The sequence below is a fragment of the Athene cunicularia genome, assembly GCF_003259725.1.
Source record: "Athene cunicularia isolate RWA chromosome 2 unlocalized genomic scaffold, athCun1 chr2_part1, whole genome shotgun sequence".
Lineage (NCBI taxonomy): Eukaryota > Metazoa > Chordata > Aves > Strigiformes > Strigidae > Athene > Athene cunicularia.
Genome location: NW_020799095.1, coordinates 23,791,863 through 23,807,467, shown reverse-complemented (window position 1 = coordinate 23,807,467; position 15,605 = coordinate 23,791,863). Strand labels below are relative to the sequence as shown.

The window sequence follows — 15,605 nt, the reverse complement described above, 5'->3', positions numbered from 1 at the left end:
TAAAAATGTCACCCCAAATCACTCATGCATTTGATCCACATCATGTCATATCATTTATTGCTTCATCATTCATTATTTATTTCTTATATCAGTAAGATGTTCTGGTTCTTTTAATTCCCTAAGCTGATATGCAAGTTTCCACACCATAACAGTAGAATGATGCACAGTACAGATGGATGTTTCCATGACACAAAAGAGGATAGCTGAAAGAAAACCTGTTTTTTATTTTTCTTTCCTTTTCTTTCCTTTTACACTTCCTATGGAAATGTCTGCCCTAATTCCCTTAACTGCCTTCTTTTTTTCTTTAAAAAAAAAAGGCATTCTCCATCATTCTTTCTTGAATGTGTTTTATAACTTACACTATATGTTATAAAATACTGTATATTTCATGGAATATTTTAGTAATTTTCATCTTAGATCATTAGAGATTAGCTTAGATGGGGCAAACAAATGTTGGGGTTTTTTCTCCTCTTTATTTTCAGCTGTTGGCAAGTTGTGTCCAGCACTATTTTTTCTGTAGGTAGCCTTGCAATGTTTTTTGTGCATTTTTAAAATGTTGGAGATGCAAGAGGTAAGGTTGTTTTTTTTCCAAATTTTGAATGCAAACTGAGAAGTTAATGAAATAACTCAGAAGAATGATGTCTGCTTTAATACCGTGGGATGGTTCTCCACCTTCCACAGATTATAAACTTTGAAGAAAAAGACCAAAAGGGGCATTGTTAATCTTTAGGTTTCATTTACCAAGAACATTACTCTTTTCTAAGGGAGGGCATTAAGATTTCTGTGAAGGCTAAACCTTAGTAAGATATTTTTGGAAAAGATGGCTTGCTTTCATATTGATGACTTCACTGAATCAAATGGTTTAGTCTCTTTACCTGAGGAGCGTTATCTTACAGGATTTTAAGGAGTTTAATTATAAATTGGTTTGCTGACGTATGGAGGTGTGTTTTTCCCCTCAAAATGTTATACTAAAAATGACTCCTAAGAATTTAATGTCTTTGTATTTTATTATTCTTTTTAATTGATTTTTTTTCTTGTTTAAAAATACTTTCCTTTTATACTTGAATCTTAATTTCAATTCATTGATGTTTTTTGATCTTCTCAGATTATTTTGGGATTTATTGCTAATGAAATAAGAAATTTTATTTTTCTCTTTCATTTCTTTTCAGTATAAGTAAGGTGTGTTCTTCATGACACAGCAGCTAGGTCTTTTGACTTTTTCTTTATTTCAAAAAAGAATAGCATTTAAGTTGATTTTCTAATGCAAATACGTTATGTGGTTTCCTACCATTATAATAGTGTTATCTCTAGTAACCTGTTGACCCATTATTGCAAGATTTGATATTTATTTTTTGTAGAGCAACTGGATGCGAAGGATTAGTGCTGAGTAAGGAAGAGGTTTTAGTTATGAGCTTGGTTATCCTCTGCGGTTTGGCCTCTTGCTGTCCAGTGTAGAACATGTAGTTTGAAGCCTGTTCTAGTGTGTTCTCACTTTAGTTGGGGAACACAGGGAGAACTTGGGGATATGGTGGGAGAAATAGCTTGAATGTAGTAGAGAAGAAGTAGTTAAGAAGACAAGGAGAGGTTAAGAAGTCACTAGAGAAGGGGAGAGTTGGAAATACTATGATACAGTATTAGGAACTCAAATTTGACTAGTTTGTCTGGCCTTAGCATCTATTTATTTATTATTTAAGGACCCCAATTATGTAAGAATATGAAATGGAAAATAGTATCTGCTCTGTGTGTCATGATTATGACCTTGATAAAAGTTTGTCTGATTTTCTGGAGTAGTTACGGTTATATAGGATCAGCCCTTAGCTATAGATACATAATTTATTTGCCAACAGAACTATTTAAGTTGCCTGTGTAGTAACTAGAAAGTAGGTTCCTGCATGGTGATTCCATTGATGCTTTGGGATCTGAAGCTCAGTGGGTGGAATCTTTCTGTTAAGAGCAGGGAAGTGTCTGAACACATAGGACACTTATCTCTTCCTTGAGAGCACGTTGAATAAATTCCAGAGTTGTGCAAGTGTAGAATTTAAGATGAGACACAACCAAAGACTTGCTAGTCAGCAGTCATTAAATGTTAACATTTGAAATAATTTTTTTACAAAAACCTTTTATTTCAACGTATGGGAGAATATATAGTGACATATTTTGGACCACATTCTATTGTTCAGTACTTTTTTTTTTTTTTTTTTTTAATTCCTGTTCTCAAGTGTCATCTTGTGGCAGTTGCCATGTATGGGTTGCATCTGTCTAATCCAGACCTAGCTGTGTTTTGTTCTGGACTGAGTTGTCCATTCCAAATGGTCAATATTTTAGAGCATGTCTACCTTTTGCAGTGAACCAAAAAACCTGGAATAGCACTGGCATTAATGGGGATTTTACTTGGCTGCTGATAATGTGAGTTTTTGCTTTCCTGACTTACCGTTTGAGCACTTTGGAAATGCAGGGACAAATTTCACAGAACTGGCTTGCTCTGTTTTGTGATATAGGGAAGTTCTAAATTGAAGGTATCTCTATAGTATTGAATTGCCAAGTGTTTTGGTCAAAAAATTGCTGCGCGCGCGTGTGTGTGTGTGTGTGTGTGTGTGTGTGTATATACACACACACACTGGAGATACATCTTTGTTTCCAACTGTGTTCTGAATATGAATAAGTTTATCTCAGTTGTAGTATTTACCACTGGACATATAAAATGAAACTGTTCCTTTAAGATTTTCTTTTATAAGAAATCTTAAAGTGTAAATGGTTTGTGGCAAGTACATGCAGCTCTGATGTTTGATGTTTATAATCTCTGATCTTCTTTCTGATTCTGATCCCCTAATGACAGAAAAAGCATTTAAAATGCAAATATAGTACTTTGAGGTAAACAGTAATGAAAAATACTGGTCAGAATAATCCAGGTTTATCTGATTCTTTTCTGTGAACCTATAAGGTAACTTCAGTGAAAACATGTAAAATTACAAATGCCTAATTACTGCATGGCTGTTGTTGAAAATTACAGAATATGCAGTTTTCAGTCATGAATTTAATGGGTTTTTCCATTGTGAATGCTGGCAAATAGTATAATGATTCTGAGCATTAACATTGCAAATATGTTTAAGTGTGGAAAACAGTTTGGAAAAACAGTAATGTAAAATTCTGTTACTTAAAACTCATTTAAGATATCCTACAAATGTGTATGTCAGAGGTGTTGTATGTCAAAAGTTGGTTTTCTAGGGATTGTCAAACAGGTTCAAGTATGTTTGAACATTTAGAAATCGAATGGAAGCATAATGCAAGTGTAACTTAATGTGATGTTCCTTGCCATATACATCACATGTTACATAGCAGAAGATGAAAACCAACATGTTCTTCACAAAGGGGACTAAATTACTACTTGTATCTCCATTTTGCTGGTTTAAATATGATTCATCATTTCTTCAAATACAGTTATTAACTTGTAATCTTTTCCACTTAGGGTAAAAACCAATTTCATTGTTACCTATATTTCCAAATTATATATGTTTTCATGATGGCATTACTCTGAGTGTACAAAGTATGCATTATTGGCTCTTGCTGCTTAAACATGGAGAATGAGTACCATAACACTGCATATATGAGCATGCACCTTTACACCTACTTCTTTTTAATCTTTACACAGCTGCATTCAGCAGGGCCTACATGGCTTAAAATTGTCAAAGTTTATAAGTAAGTGTTCTTAGGACTAATGGCAGTGCTTGAAAATAGTAAAATTGGCAGTTAATGTGCAGATGTCTTATCAAACTTTTTTTGTCTAGTTTTAATTACAGTGACCTCAGATTGTCTAACATGTAGTTGATATGTAGCCCATGTTACATTAATATCTCTAATACTAGACTGATAAATTCATTTACCTATAATAAACCAGTTCTTCCAGATTTGGATGGTTAGATATCTATTGTGGAATTTAGAATGCCTCAATTATGACTATATTATTAAATGTATATTAAATATTGATATGTATTAGATGAATAAGATTTTAAAGTTTAAAATAGTGAACAGTCTTAATTTGAAACTAGTATAAATCCCCTTCAAAAACAACCACAAACATGAGAAACATGATATTACTAGCTTCTTTGGAACTGGATTTGTGGCTGCTTGTGTTTCTAAACTGGTTTAAGATTTTTTTTTATTGATCATCTGTTTTTTACTTTTTCTGAGGTAAACACTAGCTGCTTCAAAAAAAGTTTTAAGAAATCATTAAGTAGGCAGTGTTTTTTTTTATCATATGACAAATGAGTTAGTAAGGTGATGAATGCCTCCCAGAAAAACAAGCATTTAAAAGTTTGTGTCAATGTATCAGACATTGTGGGTTAGTGGAATAGTCTATGATGTTTTTCATTTCCTTCACATTCCATCTAATTTTCTTTCTTGTTAAACAAGGTGGAGAGAGAGTGGTATTACCAGCATGTGGCAGTTACTTAATGTGTGCACATTATAATGCAGTTGTTTCAGAGATAAAACGTAGTGACTAAAACTGTGCTCATGTGAGTTCTGTGTGGTTTACTTAGAGCTGCCCATAAACCTTTGGTGTTTGTTGTTACAGTCTATGGAAACATCTTTTCCTCTACACTGTTGGTATTTAGATTTTTTGATCAACTGCAATATGTTGGTATATGCTACAGCTTTGTGAATATCTGCCATATACCCATTATATTAAGCTTCAGTTTGAAAGCTTTAAGAATTATTTTCTGTTTCTGTTTTAATGAAGTTTTTTAATTTTAATATGATCACTTGGCTTACAAACAGAGCATTTTTAAGTGCTTGAGGAATTTACTGTAATCTAATGTTCATATCCACTTTCAAATTATGCATTTTAGTATTGTTAAGTTTGTGGACAGTCTAAGAGATTTGTAGTTCTGGCAGTAGTCTTCTTTAGAATAAGACTCCACATGGTCAGGTCAACACATGTATTTATATTTACTTTGTATCTAGTTCTGTAGATTTATATCCAGAATCTGAAGATGTTGTTCTAACATCAATTATTGTAGTTGTCTTTTAGTGGTTCTGTAGTTACGACAGGAAATAATTTAAAGCATGGAATTTTTGTTGTTGTTATGAATAATAGATAAATAGCAAAAAAATTCTGTTACATAATATTGAATTTTAAATATATTTTCTTCTAGAGAACTAGAGGACGAAAACGAAGCTTTGTGCCTGAGGAAGAAAAACCTGAGGTTGGAATACAGTGTTTTGTTTTTTGTTTGTTTGTTTTGCTTTTTTTAACAGTTTCACAAAAAAATTAAACTTTAGGCTGATATGTTACTTTCAGTGCTATAATTGAAAATATTTGCTTTCCTTCCCTCCTTTCCCCCCATTCCTTTCTTTTGCCTTCCACTATGACAGGAACGGATTCCAAGAGAAAGAAGACAACGACAATCTGTTTTACAAAAGAAGCCCAAGTCAGAGGATTTAAGGACTGAATGTGCTACCTGCAAAGGGACTGGAGACAATGAAAATCTAGTCAGGTAGGTTTTATGCTCTGACCTTATGTGGAATTAAAGTTCCATCTTCATCACTTCATCATCATGATTATATCGGAGAAAATGTGCTTTTCTAAACAACAAACAAAAACTTACTTAGGGGAAAGATCACATCAGAAATGTTGACTTGATTCACTTATTGACCTGCCATACACATTTATACTGTGAATTAAGATGTAAATAACAAAGATAATCTGTTTTTCTAACACAAGAGAATAATTTTCTCTTGTCAGGGTGAATTGTCAGTGTTTGAGAGCAGGTCAGAAAGATAAACAAACCAGCAATTTAATGACATTAAAGCTACAGGAGCATCCTAAAAGTAATTAAATTAACATAATAAAAAATTGTATGAGCTGAAATGTGGATTATGCAGAATTTATGGTTTTAAAAATGTATTATTGGTACCTCCATTAATGCAGATAATGAAAGGATTTGATAATCGTGTTTCTTATTTTAAACAGAAATGAAAAAAAATAATCTGTTGAATGGTGTTTTAGTAGGTGCAGAAATCTAATTAAAGTGTAGAATAGCTACCATTGAATAGCTACTGTTGACCACAACTTCGGCTGATTTTGACTTTATAGCTGGCATTGTGGCCTCTGCGAAGCTGTAGAAGCTGCTCACAATTCTTGAAAGAAGAATAATGGAGCTTAGCAACCAGAAAGTGGATTTTAATTGAATCTACTGAGCTTTCATTAAAATTATTCCATAATAAGTTCAGATAAAAAAATAGTGCTATATTTAGGTCCTGTAGGCTTCAACTTGACTTTTCTGGACAAGATCTCTTTAGCTCAGATTATGCCAAAATACATCTTTTATTTCAAGGAATCAGTTATGAAAAAAGTCAGAATCAATGATATATGCAAGCAACACATAGCTTTAGAATCAGGATGTGTCCCCAGGTTACAGGTGTCTCGTACTCAGAATAGCTGATTTTAGTATCAGTGACAGCATATGATTTACTGTAGAAGTTGATACAATTTCAAGGGTTGTGTGCCAGATTGTATTTTATTTCCAGTTTGGAGGCAGAATGCCCATACGAGTTTATCAGTAGCTGTGTGACTGTCCCACATGGACAAGCTACTACTGCTAGGTACTGCTAGATCCTGCTCACTACCAGACTGTAAAATAGAGGCGGGATGTTACAGTGGTTGCTGATGCAGTTATACTGATGAGAACTGATGGCAACATTATTTAACTGCCCATGACAAGATAAAGGGCTTTCTTCAGCCCTGTTGTTAGCAAGAAATAAAAGATACAGGAAGTCTATTTTGTTGTGGGAAGGAATCCTGGGAACAAAACAGCGTGTACCATGCCTTACTGCGAAAAAGGCAGTGAATTAGTTTTCTTATTTCAGGCTTATTCTAAAAGTGTTAAAAACCACATTTGAGGACATAAAGGATGAGAAAATGTCACGAAGAACTGTATATTTAAGTTGCAATTAAAATATATGGTAGAAGATTAGTAGTATGTCTTGTTTATGACATGAAACAGTATTTTAGTAGTAATATAGATGGGCCAAAAATAAGCATACTACATGCCAAAACCCAACAAATTCTCTCATAAACCGTCCTCATAATTAGACTTGAAAAGAGAATAGTAATCCTGCATGAGAGAAGGAAATTCTTAGGTTCTAATACTTTTTTCATAATTCTCTGGAAAATATTTTCTTACATCTTCTGTCTTGTTTTCTGTATTTTTTTTAAAAAGATTATGAATTTAAAACTTCCTTTTCTTCAGATAATTCTTATAAAGAGCTGCAATTTTATCCAGGTTAGGTGACCACTGCTTCTAAAGTGCTGTGAAGGCTTATTATTGATAATAACTAAACGATGGTAAAGTATTTAGCAAATTTGAATTATTTTAGTGTGGTATTTTTGGTTCTTAAAGCTGTATTTGTTTTGATGAGAGTAAATTCAGGGGCTGTAATAAGATGCTGGCTACCAGATAGGCTTTCTGCTGCGTAGCCAAAGCTCTGCAGGGCTGTGATCCACAGAGTGTTGCTATATCACAGACTTCTCAGAATCCTTTTTTCTCCTATGTTGTCACGAAGTATGAGAAGAGACCTTCTGCCTGCACTGCTGCTTTCTCCTGCCATCATGCAGGACTCCTTTGTGGTAGTAGAAATAGAGCACTATTTTAAATGCAGTTTGGTGGGGCTCCTTGTAAGCAAGAGACATTTAGCCAGGAAAACATTATTTTCAATATCCATTCTGTTTGGTACTGTCTGTTATTAAAGCCAAAATTTCTCAGAAAACTAGTAATCTTTGTCATCATCTTTACTCTTCACTCAAATGTTTTGTAATTACTGAATTTTATTTTCACCCTTTCCTAACCATCTGCAACTAAGAAAAGGGAGTTTGTGGGGATGTTAGAAGAAATTTTTCTGAATGTGAAAGTTGATGAGTAAGTTAAATGGAAACATGCAACTGCTGAAACTGCAGATCTAAGGAATAATCTTGATTGGCCTTCTAGCTTTTCCTTCTGTGTGTTATCTCAAATAGGGCTGGTTACATGACTCTTAAACAATCTGCTTTTAAAAATTGTAGATTTTTCTGAAATTTTGTTACACTCACTTTGGGGTTGCTAACTGAGTAAGGATTAGGGGAAGATAAGCAGTTATTTCTTATTTCAAAGAATGCAGCATTTAGTAATTAATCTGGAATAAAATACTAAATTGTTTAACTAGTTATTACTGTTTAACTAATGGAGATTCATTTTTTTAATCTCCATTTTAGGTGCTTGTGTGTAACATTGGATGGCTGAGGGATTATTGGTTATATATACAGTGTCTTTATTTAACCTGTTGTTCATATGATTTAAAATCATTAAATAATTGTCTGTGAAAGGATTTTAAATTGTTCCTAAAATTTCTGATTATTCTGATTCTTCTGATTATTCTGATTATTCTGTCATTCTGATAAATTATAATGATTCATTAATGGGCTGAAGTTTGCCTCAGCGACAATAGTTTTGTACCAAAAAAGTGATTAAAGTTAGAATAACTTTAATTATTAGCATTTTTCTAAAACATATTGACATGTTCCCTAATTTATATGTTCTAGTAGTTGCCATATTTATATATCGATAGACATGCCAAGACAGTGCTTTTTTAATCAGTGATGTCAGATTATATGGTTAGACTATTTCAGTATAGTAGCATGCACTAGAACTGAAAGTTGAGGTTTTGTGGGTTTGTCCACAAAAAAGGATCAGTCTTGTGATCCTTTTGTGATTTCTTTTTTTTTTTTTTTTTTTTTTTTTTTTTTTTTTTTTTTTTTTTTTTTTTAAGAATTTACAGTGAATTTATTTTATGGAACTAAATACTTCTGCAAATTTTACCTTTTACAAGATCAGTGAGTGGCACAGTCAAGATTTACAAATTAGTTGAACAGTGAAAAGTTAATTGAAAACATTTACTCACAGGTCAGGCTTTGCCTCATTTAACATGATAAATGTCAGTAAGGAAGCTATATCTGTAATTAGAAATGGATTTTTAACATCTTTTTACTCAAATGTTTTTAGAGGAATAGTAGTAATATATGGAGCATGTTTAATACTTTATATTTGATGCAGGTAGGTTTGATGGAGGCATGAAGACACAGCACTTTTTAAAGAAATTAGAGTTCAGTGGAAGGAGTTATAATGTGTGCTTGAAACTTAAGTACTGTGAAACCAGTGGGCATCTATAACAATATACTGCTCAATCTTAAGAAGTAATCACATATTGAAAACATTTGCATGAAATGGAAGGCATATTTTGAAATACGAGAGTTTTTAACGCTTGATGTAAAAGATAGATTTTCTAATGAACTCAGAAAATAATTTTTAAAGGATATATTTGTTGTTAGAGGTGACCTCTACTGTTTGGTTTAGAAAACATAGATACAGTGATGCTTTTCTTTTGTTTAATTTTGCAAGCCTTTTAAAGTTGTATATAATTTAGACATTTAATAGGTTTCCTGAGTGCTTTATTATAGTCTTGCATTAATCACTTAGAATTATAGATGTTGTAAAGGAATTGCTTGATTCATACATATGTCCTTTTTTGTTTGTGAGGCCATAACTCACTAATGCAGGTCTTTAAAAATAGGTCTCTAATAGCTCCCTTTAGAACTTAACCATGTTTAGTAGAAACATGCATAGGGAAGTGTATTTCAGTTGGCTCAGTATGTATTAGGTAAAGCTTGCCCTCCATCTTGCACTATACTGTGGAGTAAATCAGTGATGGTACCACTGTACACACAAAGAGCTTCTACCACATTAATACTGTCTATTCTGTTTTGGTAAGAGAAAAATTTAAGATGAAATGTGTATTTTCATACGTAGAACAGGTTGTTGTTTTTTTTTTTTAAAGAAGAATCCATGGTCTGTCTAGTTTAAAGTGTTCCAAGGGAAGACTTCTAAATGACTTCGCTTCTAAAGAAGTGGCCTCTCCTCAAAAAGTAATCCAGCTCCCAACTGCTGCTATTAAAAAACGATACTATACCTTCAGTTGTTGGCTTTAATATATCCTTTGGTGATATTTGGGAATATAGTGCATTAGATAAAATTGATACCTCAATACTAGAATTGAGAGAAGCAGAGTAGAATTAGCATATCATTTATGTATGGGGCAAAATCATATTTGACCAGGTTAAATAAATTGCTGAAAAAAGCATTATATTTCTTCATCCCACAATTTAGAGCAAGCATATAGCAATACATTTTTTCATAGTTTTGTGTATTGGATTTTTATGCTTTATTGTCAGTTGAGTTAGAATTTTCCATTTCGTTTGATTTGCAGCAACTGAGACAAAATTACTACTTCAGCATTACAGAGAGGATAAAATAGACTAAGGTCATGTATTTCAAAGAATATGAATAGAATTTTTTGAAAATGTAGCTTTGAAAGCTGGTTATAAAGTATTAAAAAAACACAAAGCTGCAAAGCAAATTATTAAGCAAGTATGTGGTATTTATTTTTAATGCAGGTGTTTACTAGGAAATAAGCTAAATGTGAAAGTATTTATTTTTCCCAATATACCAAGTCTCATGTTTCAAACAAGTTCGATCTTCTGCGTGTGCAGTCACTGTATCAAGGCAGGCCTGAAAAGGTAAGGTGAGGAGTAGGATGGGAGAAAGAGAAAGAAAAAAAAAACACAACACAAACCACCAAAGAAACAAAAAAACAAAAAAAACCCCAAAACCCAAAAGCCCCACACATATGCAGTGTCATATTTACTAAAGAAAAAAACTCTTGAGTAAAATTGCCGATAAGGTTTGGCGTGACTTCGAGTCATCAAATCATTCTATAACTGAAAATTTTTAGCAAGTATGCAACATCTGTAATTTTGGTGCTACAAACGTATGTATCAAATTCAGGATAATAATGTATACTGTATAAAGGACTGAGTCCTTATCTGCACAAAGTGATGTATTTTAATTCTGGTTTTGGCAGAAGGTGTGTTCTAGACACTCTTCTGAATCCTCTGGAAATTTTCTCTCTAAAACTATTATTCATCATATTTCCTTAATTGCATTTGTCTTGTATAGGCTCATCTTCACGTTTTTATTTCTTACATTTCCATGCAGAGTGGCATGCCAGCCTTCAAGTTAAGGATTTCTTCCTAGTCTGTTATCTGCTGGTTTTGAAGCAGTGCATGAGCTGAAGCTTATTCCAGAACAAGCACATTAATTATTAATTACTTCAAATGCACAGCAACAAAATTCTTCATAGTAAGTGAAAGCCTGTGATTTACGGTAGTTTTAGAAGTTTAAGGCTGCTAATGTAGAGATTAATCACAAGGAAAGTCTTAGTTAATTCAGTCACAATTTGCAACAATCTTATGTTTTACAGAGGATTACAAATGCATTATTTTGTTGGAATAAGCTACCTGACTGAAACGAAACGTAACATTCAGTTTTGTAGTTTATTTCTGCTATATAATGTACAGGAATTAATTCTGCATACTAACTTTTCTAATTGCTGAAGTTACCTGCTAGATAATTTTTTTTCTGCCGTTTACCTCATTTTATTGCATTCTAAAAAGTGTTTCTTTTTATGCTAGATAGCAGGATAATACATATAATGCCAGATGCACATTTTCATTCATGGCGGACTTTATTCAAACTGAATTGCCTGTGCTGCATTGCATTTTGCTGTAAAATACCATAGATTTTTAATTTGCAGTAAATTCATGTGCTAGGACAGACATTCAAAAAAGCTGTAGTCATTCTGAAGCCCTCTTGTGAAGTACTTAGTCAGGCATAGGTCTGGTAGGAGGAGTTATATTGCTGTCATTTAGGACTTCTCTAGAAGCAGAGTGGTAGGCACATTTGCATTTGGGCTACCCAGGTACCTGAAGCTGCACGCGCCTAGAACATTTGAAGTTGTACTGCAGAAAGCCCAGGGCAGACTCTTGAATTTTCTGTTAATTAGGAACCTGTCTATTTACCTGGTACCTAAAGGATTTCTTCTGGGAGTGCATTTGTCAGTTATTTTCCCGAAATGAGACAGCAGAATCTGAATTGAAGCCCAGATTACTTTTTTCCCCTGATTGTTTTGCTGGTTGAGTCTTAAGGGAATTTAAGCCATCTAAAGAGCAGAAGCTCAGGTCTTTGGATACTGATTTTGTGTTGCATCTTTGGTTTGATTCTTGATGCAGTATGATCTTGAAGAAACTATATTAGAGGTACTCTATATAGGAGTGACACAAAACTGAAATTTTGAAGATATTGCCATGATTAAAAGACTTGTTTCCATTCAAATTTGAATTAGCAGAATTGGGAAAGCCAGGTTGTGAAATATGCACAGGACCATCTAATGTTAATTTTGTGTAAAGCTTAGCACTGAACCTTCAATTTGAAAAAAAAAAAAAGAACAAAACTGTGTGAAAGGTTATTCTGCCTACCTGTGCTTTTTGATCAAGTACAGATACAGCAAAGGCTGATTTTAACTTTTTTTTTTTTCCCCATGAAAAAGGTAGGATTTCTGTGAATTTCCTTCTTTTTGCTATTTAATGACATTTCCTGTTAAAACATTTTGAAGTGTATTTTTTTTAAGTGTCTAGAATAGAGGAAAAAAAGGCATGTTTGTCTGTCTGTGTTATGAAAGTTCTAAAACCCTGTTGGAGTATTGTTGTGATACTTGGATAGGTTAGTGTTCCTCTTACCAGGTGACTTGGGGGGGAGTGGTGTGTGCATCTACTGAATGTTTTCTTAACATTTCCTGGACTGTTTATGATCTGTCAGTCAAACCTCCTTGAAGTTCAACATTAGATCTTTTTACAGTTGTAGTCCAGTGACTCAAGCTCTTGTATACTGGGCTTTAATCTGTAGAACCTTTGTGAACAGTAGAAGTTCATGAACTCTTCAGTTAAAAGTTTGGTTCAGGTGTTCAGTTGTCAGAAGTTCTTAGTATTGATATTTAAAGTCTGTTGATCTGAAAGGCTTGTGTACCAGTGTCATAAACTTTAGAAGTATGTAACAAGATAACCCTTGTAAAGAAGAGTTTCAAGCAATTCTTTCTACAGGGTTACTTTGTTTTCTACTAACAAATAGTATTTTATCTCTTGTTGATCAGTCAATTTTTAAAAATACAGTTATTCTTTTCTCTCCTTCAGTTACAGCTGATCAAGTCTGGTGCTGCAATCATGGATTTGTACGTTACAGCTTGAAACTGTATTTGACAGTTGTCATCTGTTCCCAAAACAACTATATATTTCAGGATTTCTATATTATTTTTCTGGTTGCCTTAGGAAGTAAGTGCATTGGAGACGTTTGCACCTTTTTGTCTTTTCTAAGTCCTAGGATTTGGAATAATTTATAAAATAAATGTCCTAATTATCTTTGCTATAAGTAATTAGTGAATTTTTTAGATGAAAGTGGTCACTGAGTGAGGTGCCTCTTCAGAAGATTAAAATTATTTTAATGAATCAAGATGTGGAGTATAAAATCACATTACCTATGATGACAGAGGGAAGACTGATGACATATCAAATTATTTCCCAGTCTGGTTACCAGTAGTAGATTACGGCTGCAAAAATACCTTGATGGGGTCAGTAGCTTCTTATTTTTGTGGGCGTTCTTGAGAATTTTTTCTTACAGCATCAAAATTGCATCAAGTAATTCAATTCAGTTGGTGGTTGAATGTGCCAGATACTCCATCATTCTGGCCCAACTGCTTCAGTCACTTTCAGTGCAGCACAGTTATCACATCAGAGCGTTTCATAGTATAGAATGCTCAGGAAACAATCTTAAATTCTGTATAAATTCAGTTGTTTTGCATCATTAATCTCAGCCATTGCTACAGAAGCCATGAAACTGAAATTTATGCATGTGAAATTTAAAACCTGAAAATGTTTGTGATCAGGTATTAAAATAATGTAGATGACTACAGCAGGAGACAATAACCATTTAAATGCTGTGTTGCAGGATCAGTTTGACTTGCCACAATTAGTGTCAAGTAAGCATCTGTGCAGTCAATTTTCTGAATTAAATGTCAATCCACTGAACCTTAATATAAATTATAGATTATTTGAGTAGAAATCCTAATATGCAAAATAGTGATTCTTACTGTTACATATTTTTGTCTCACTTTTGTTACTGATGCCCAATACTTTTAAAAGTTTTTGATCTGTGTGTGGGTTTGATAGTAGGAGGCCTGAGGTTTGGATGCTAAACTTCATCTAGACTATTCAAAATAAATTCTGTCTTGGAGTAATGTGAGAGTATGTTTTACACTATCAAAGAAGCCCATACATGAAAAGCAGGTAGAGGGAGATTAAGGATTTTGAGTCACTTTTCTCAGCATTGACCAGAGTTGTTATTCATGTGATTAAAATGGCATATAGCACAAGCTTTCATTAATAAGTCAATGAAGTGTAGTTGCATGCAATTGGTCACTGATTTGGGACTATATCAAGAATTTTACCCATGACATTAATACTTCAGAGGCTGTAGATAATCTGTATGTATATGGGCTATTATTGTTCTTTTTAGCTTAATAGTTTTATACCCTAAAATATTTCAGAGCTACTCAGTGGAGAACATACTTTTAAAAACATAAACAACAAAAAATGAATAAAAGCTCTTGTCATGTCTCTTCAGCATTATGATTTATTTGGTGAAGATTGCCTTTTTTGCAGAGTATGTTACAGGATAAATTCAATTTTAATATTGAACATTATTTTGAGGCAGCTGAAATGATTCACATATAACAACATCTCAATAAATATGAGAATAGTGAAAGTTAATATTAATCTTTTTATGTAATGTCTTTGGTTTTTGGGGAAAGGAATACAGTTGTCAGTTTTATTTGTTGTTTCTGTACTTTAGCATAATTTTGACATTGACTGGATTTTTTTATTTGTCTTTTGTCACTAATTTTTGGTTCCCTATTGGTGTGGCCATTGAAATTATAGGTTGAATTTCTGTAAGGAAATATTAGGAACTGGCTTAATCTTCACAACAGTTGAGATTGTTATTATGACTTATACTTTGTGTGATTCCTTTACATTCTCAATTAAATTATTGTATCTGATTTGCTTCAGGCCATTTAAAATGCCAAAGATGAGATTCTATATTAAGACAGAAATTCAATATCACTGAATGTTCCAGGTAGCACTTCATTACCTTATAACAACCTCATTCTTCACATTTTTTTCTGCACATTCACCCTTGAATGGATTTATTTAAATACTTGCTCTTTGCCTTAAAGTGGGGTGGTTTTTGTTTTTGTTTTTTTTAATCTTGTAATTTGAACAAATGTTCTTTGGATATTGCTGTCTTGTAGAGATGAGAAACATTCAATTTAAGAATCTTGCTGTGCTGTCTTGAATGATGTTACAGCTAAATTTTTAAGCCTATCTCATAAATGGTCTTGAGGAAGGCCTAGTAACTTCAGTTAGTTTTGAAAAGAAAGGCTGTGGAGACAATATGAAAAAAAAGCACTTATTTTTTGTTCAAGAGTATGTAAAAGCTTTTACCAGAGATTAACATGGGTCTGTTCCCTTTTTCATATCATTGGTTGTAACAATGCAAAGGGCAAGGGTAAATTAATTTGCAGTTCTTTTGATTAACTGACTGAACTGATTTTTTTAAAATTCCCCTCCC

At 33.1% G+C, this 15,605-nt stretch overlaps 1 protein-coding gene across 1 annotated transcript in view; it reads left to right on the top strand.

Annotated features, from left to right (window-relative positions):
* The window catches only part of PHF14 (PHD finger protein 14), a 169,356-nt gene that overhangs the window by 65,940 nt on the left and 87,811 nt on the right, over positions 1–15,605 (top strand). The window contains 2 exon segments of the mRNA XM_026842187.1: positions 5,154–5,204; positions 5,374–5,495. Of these exon segments, the coding sequence (XP_026697988.1) occupies positions 5,154–5,204; positions 5,374–5,495 (173 nt within the window).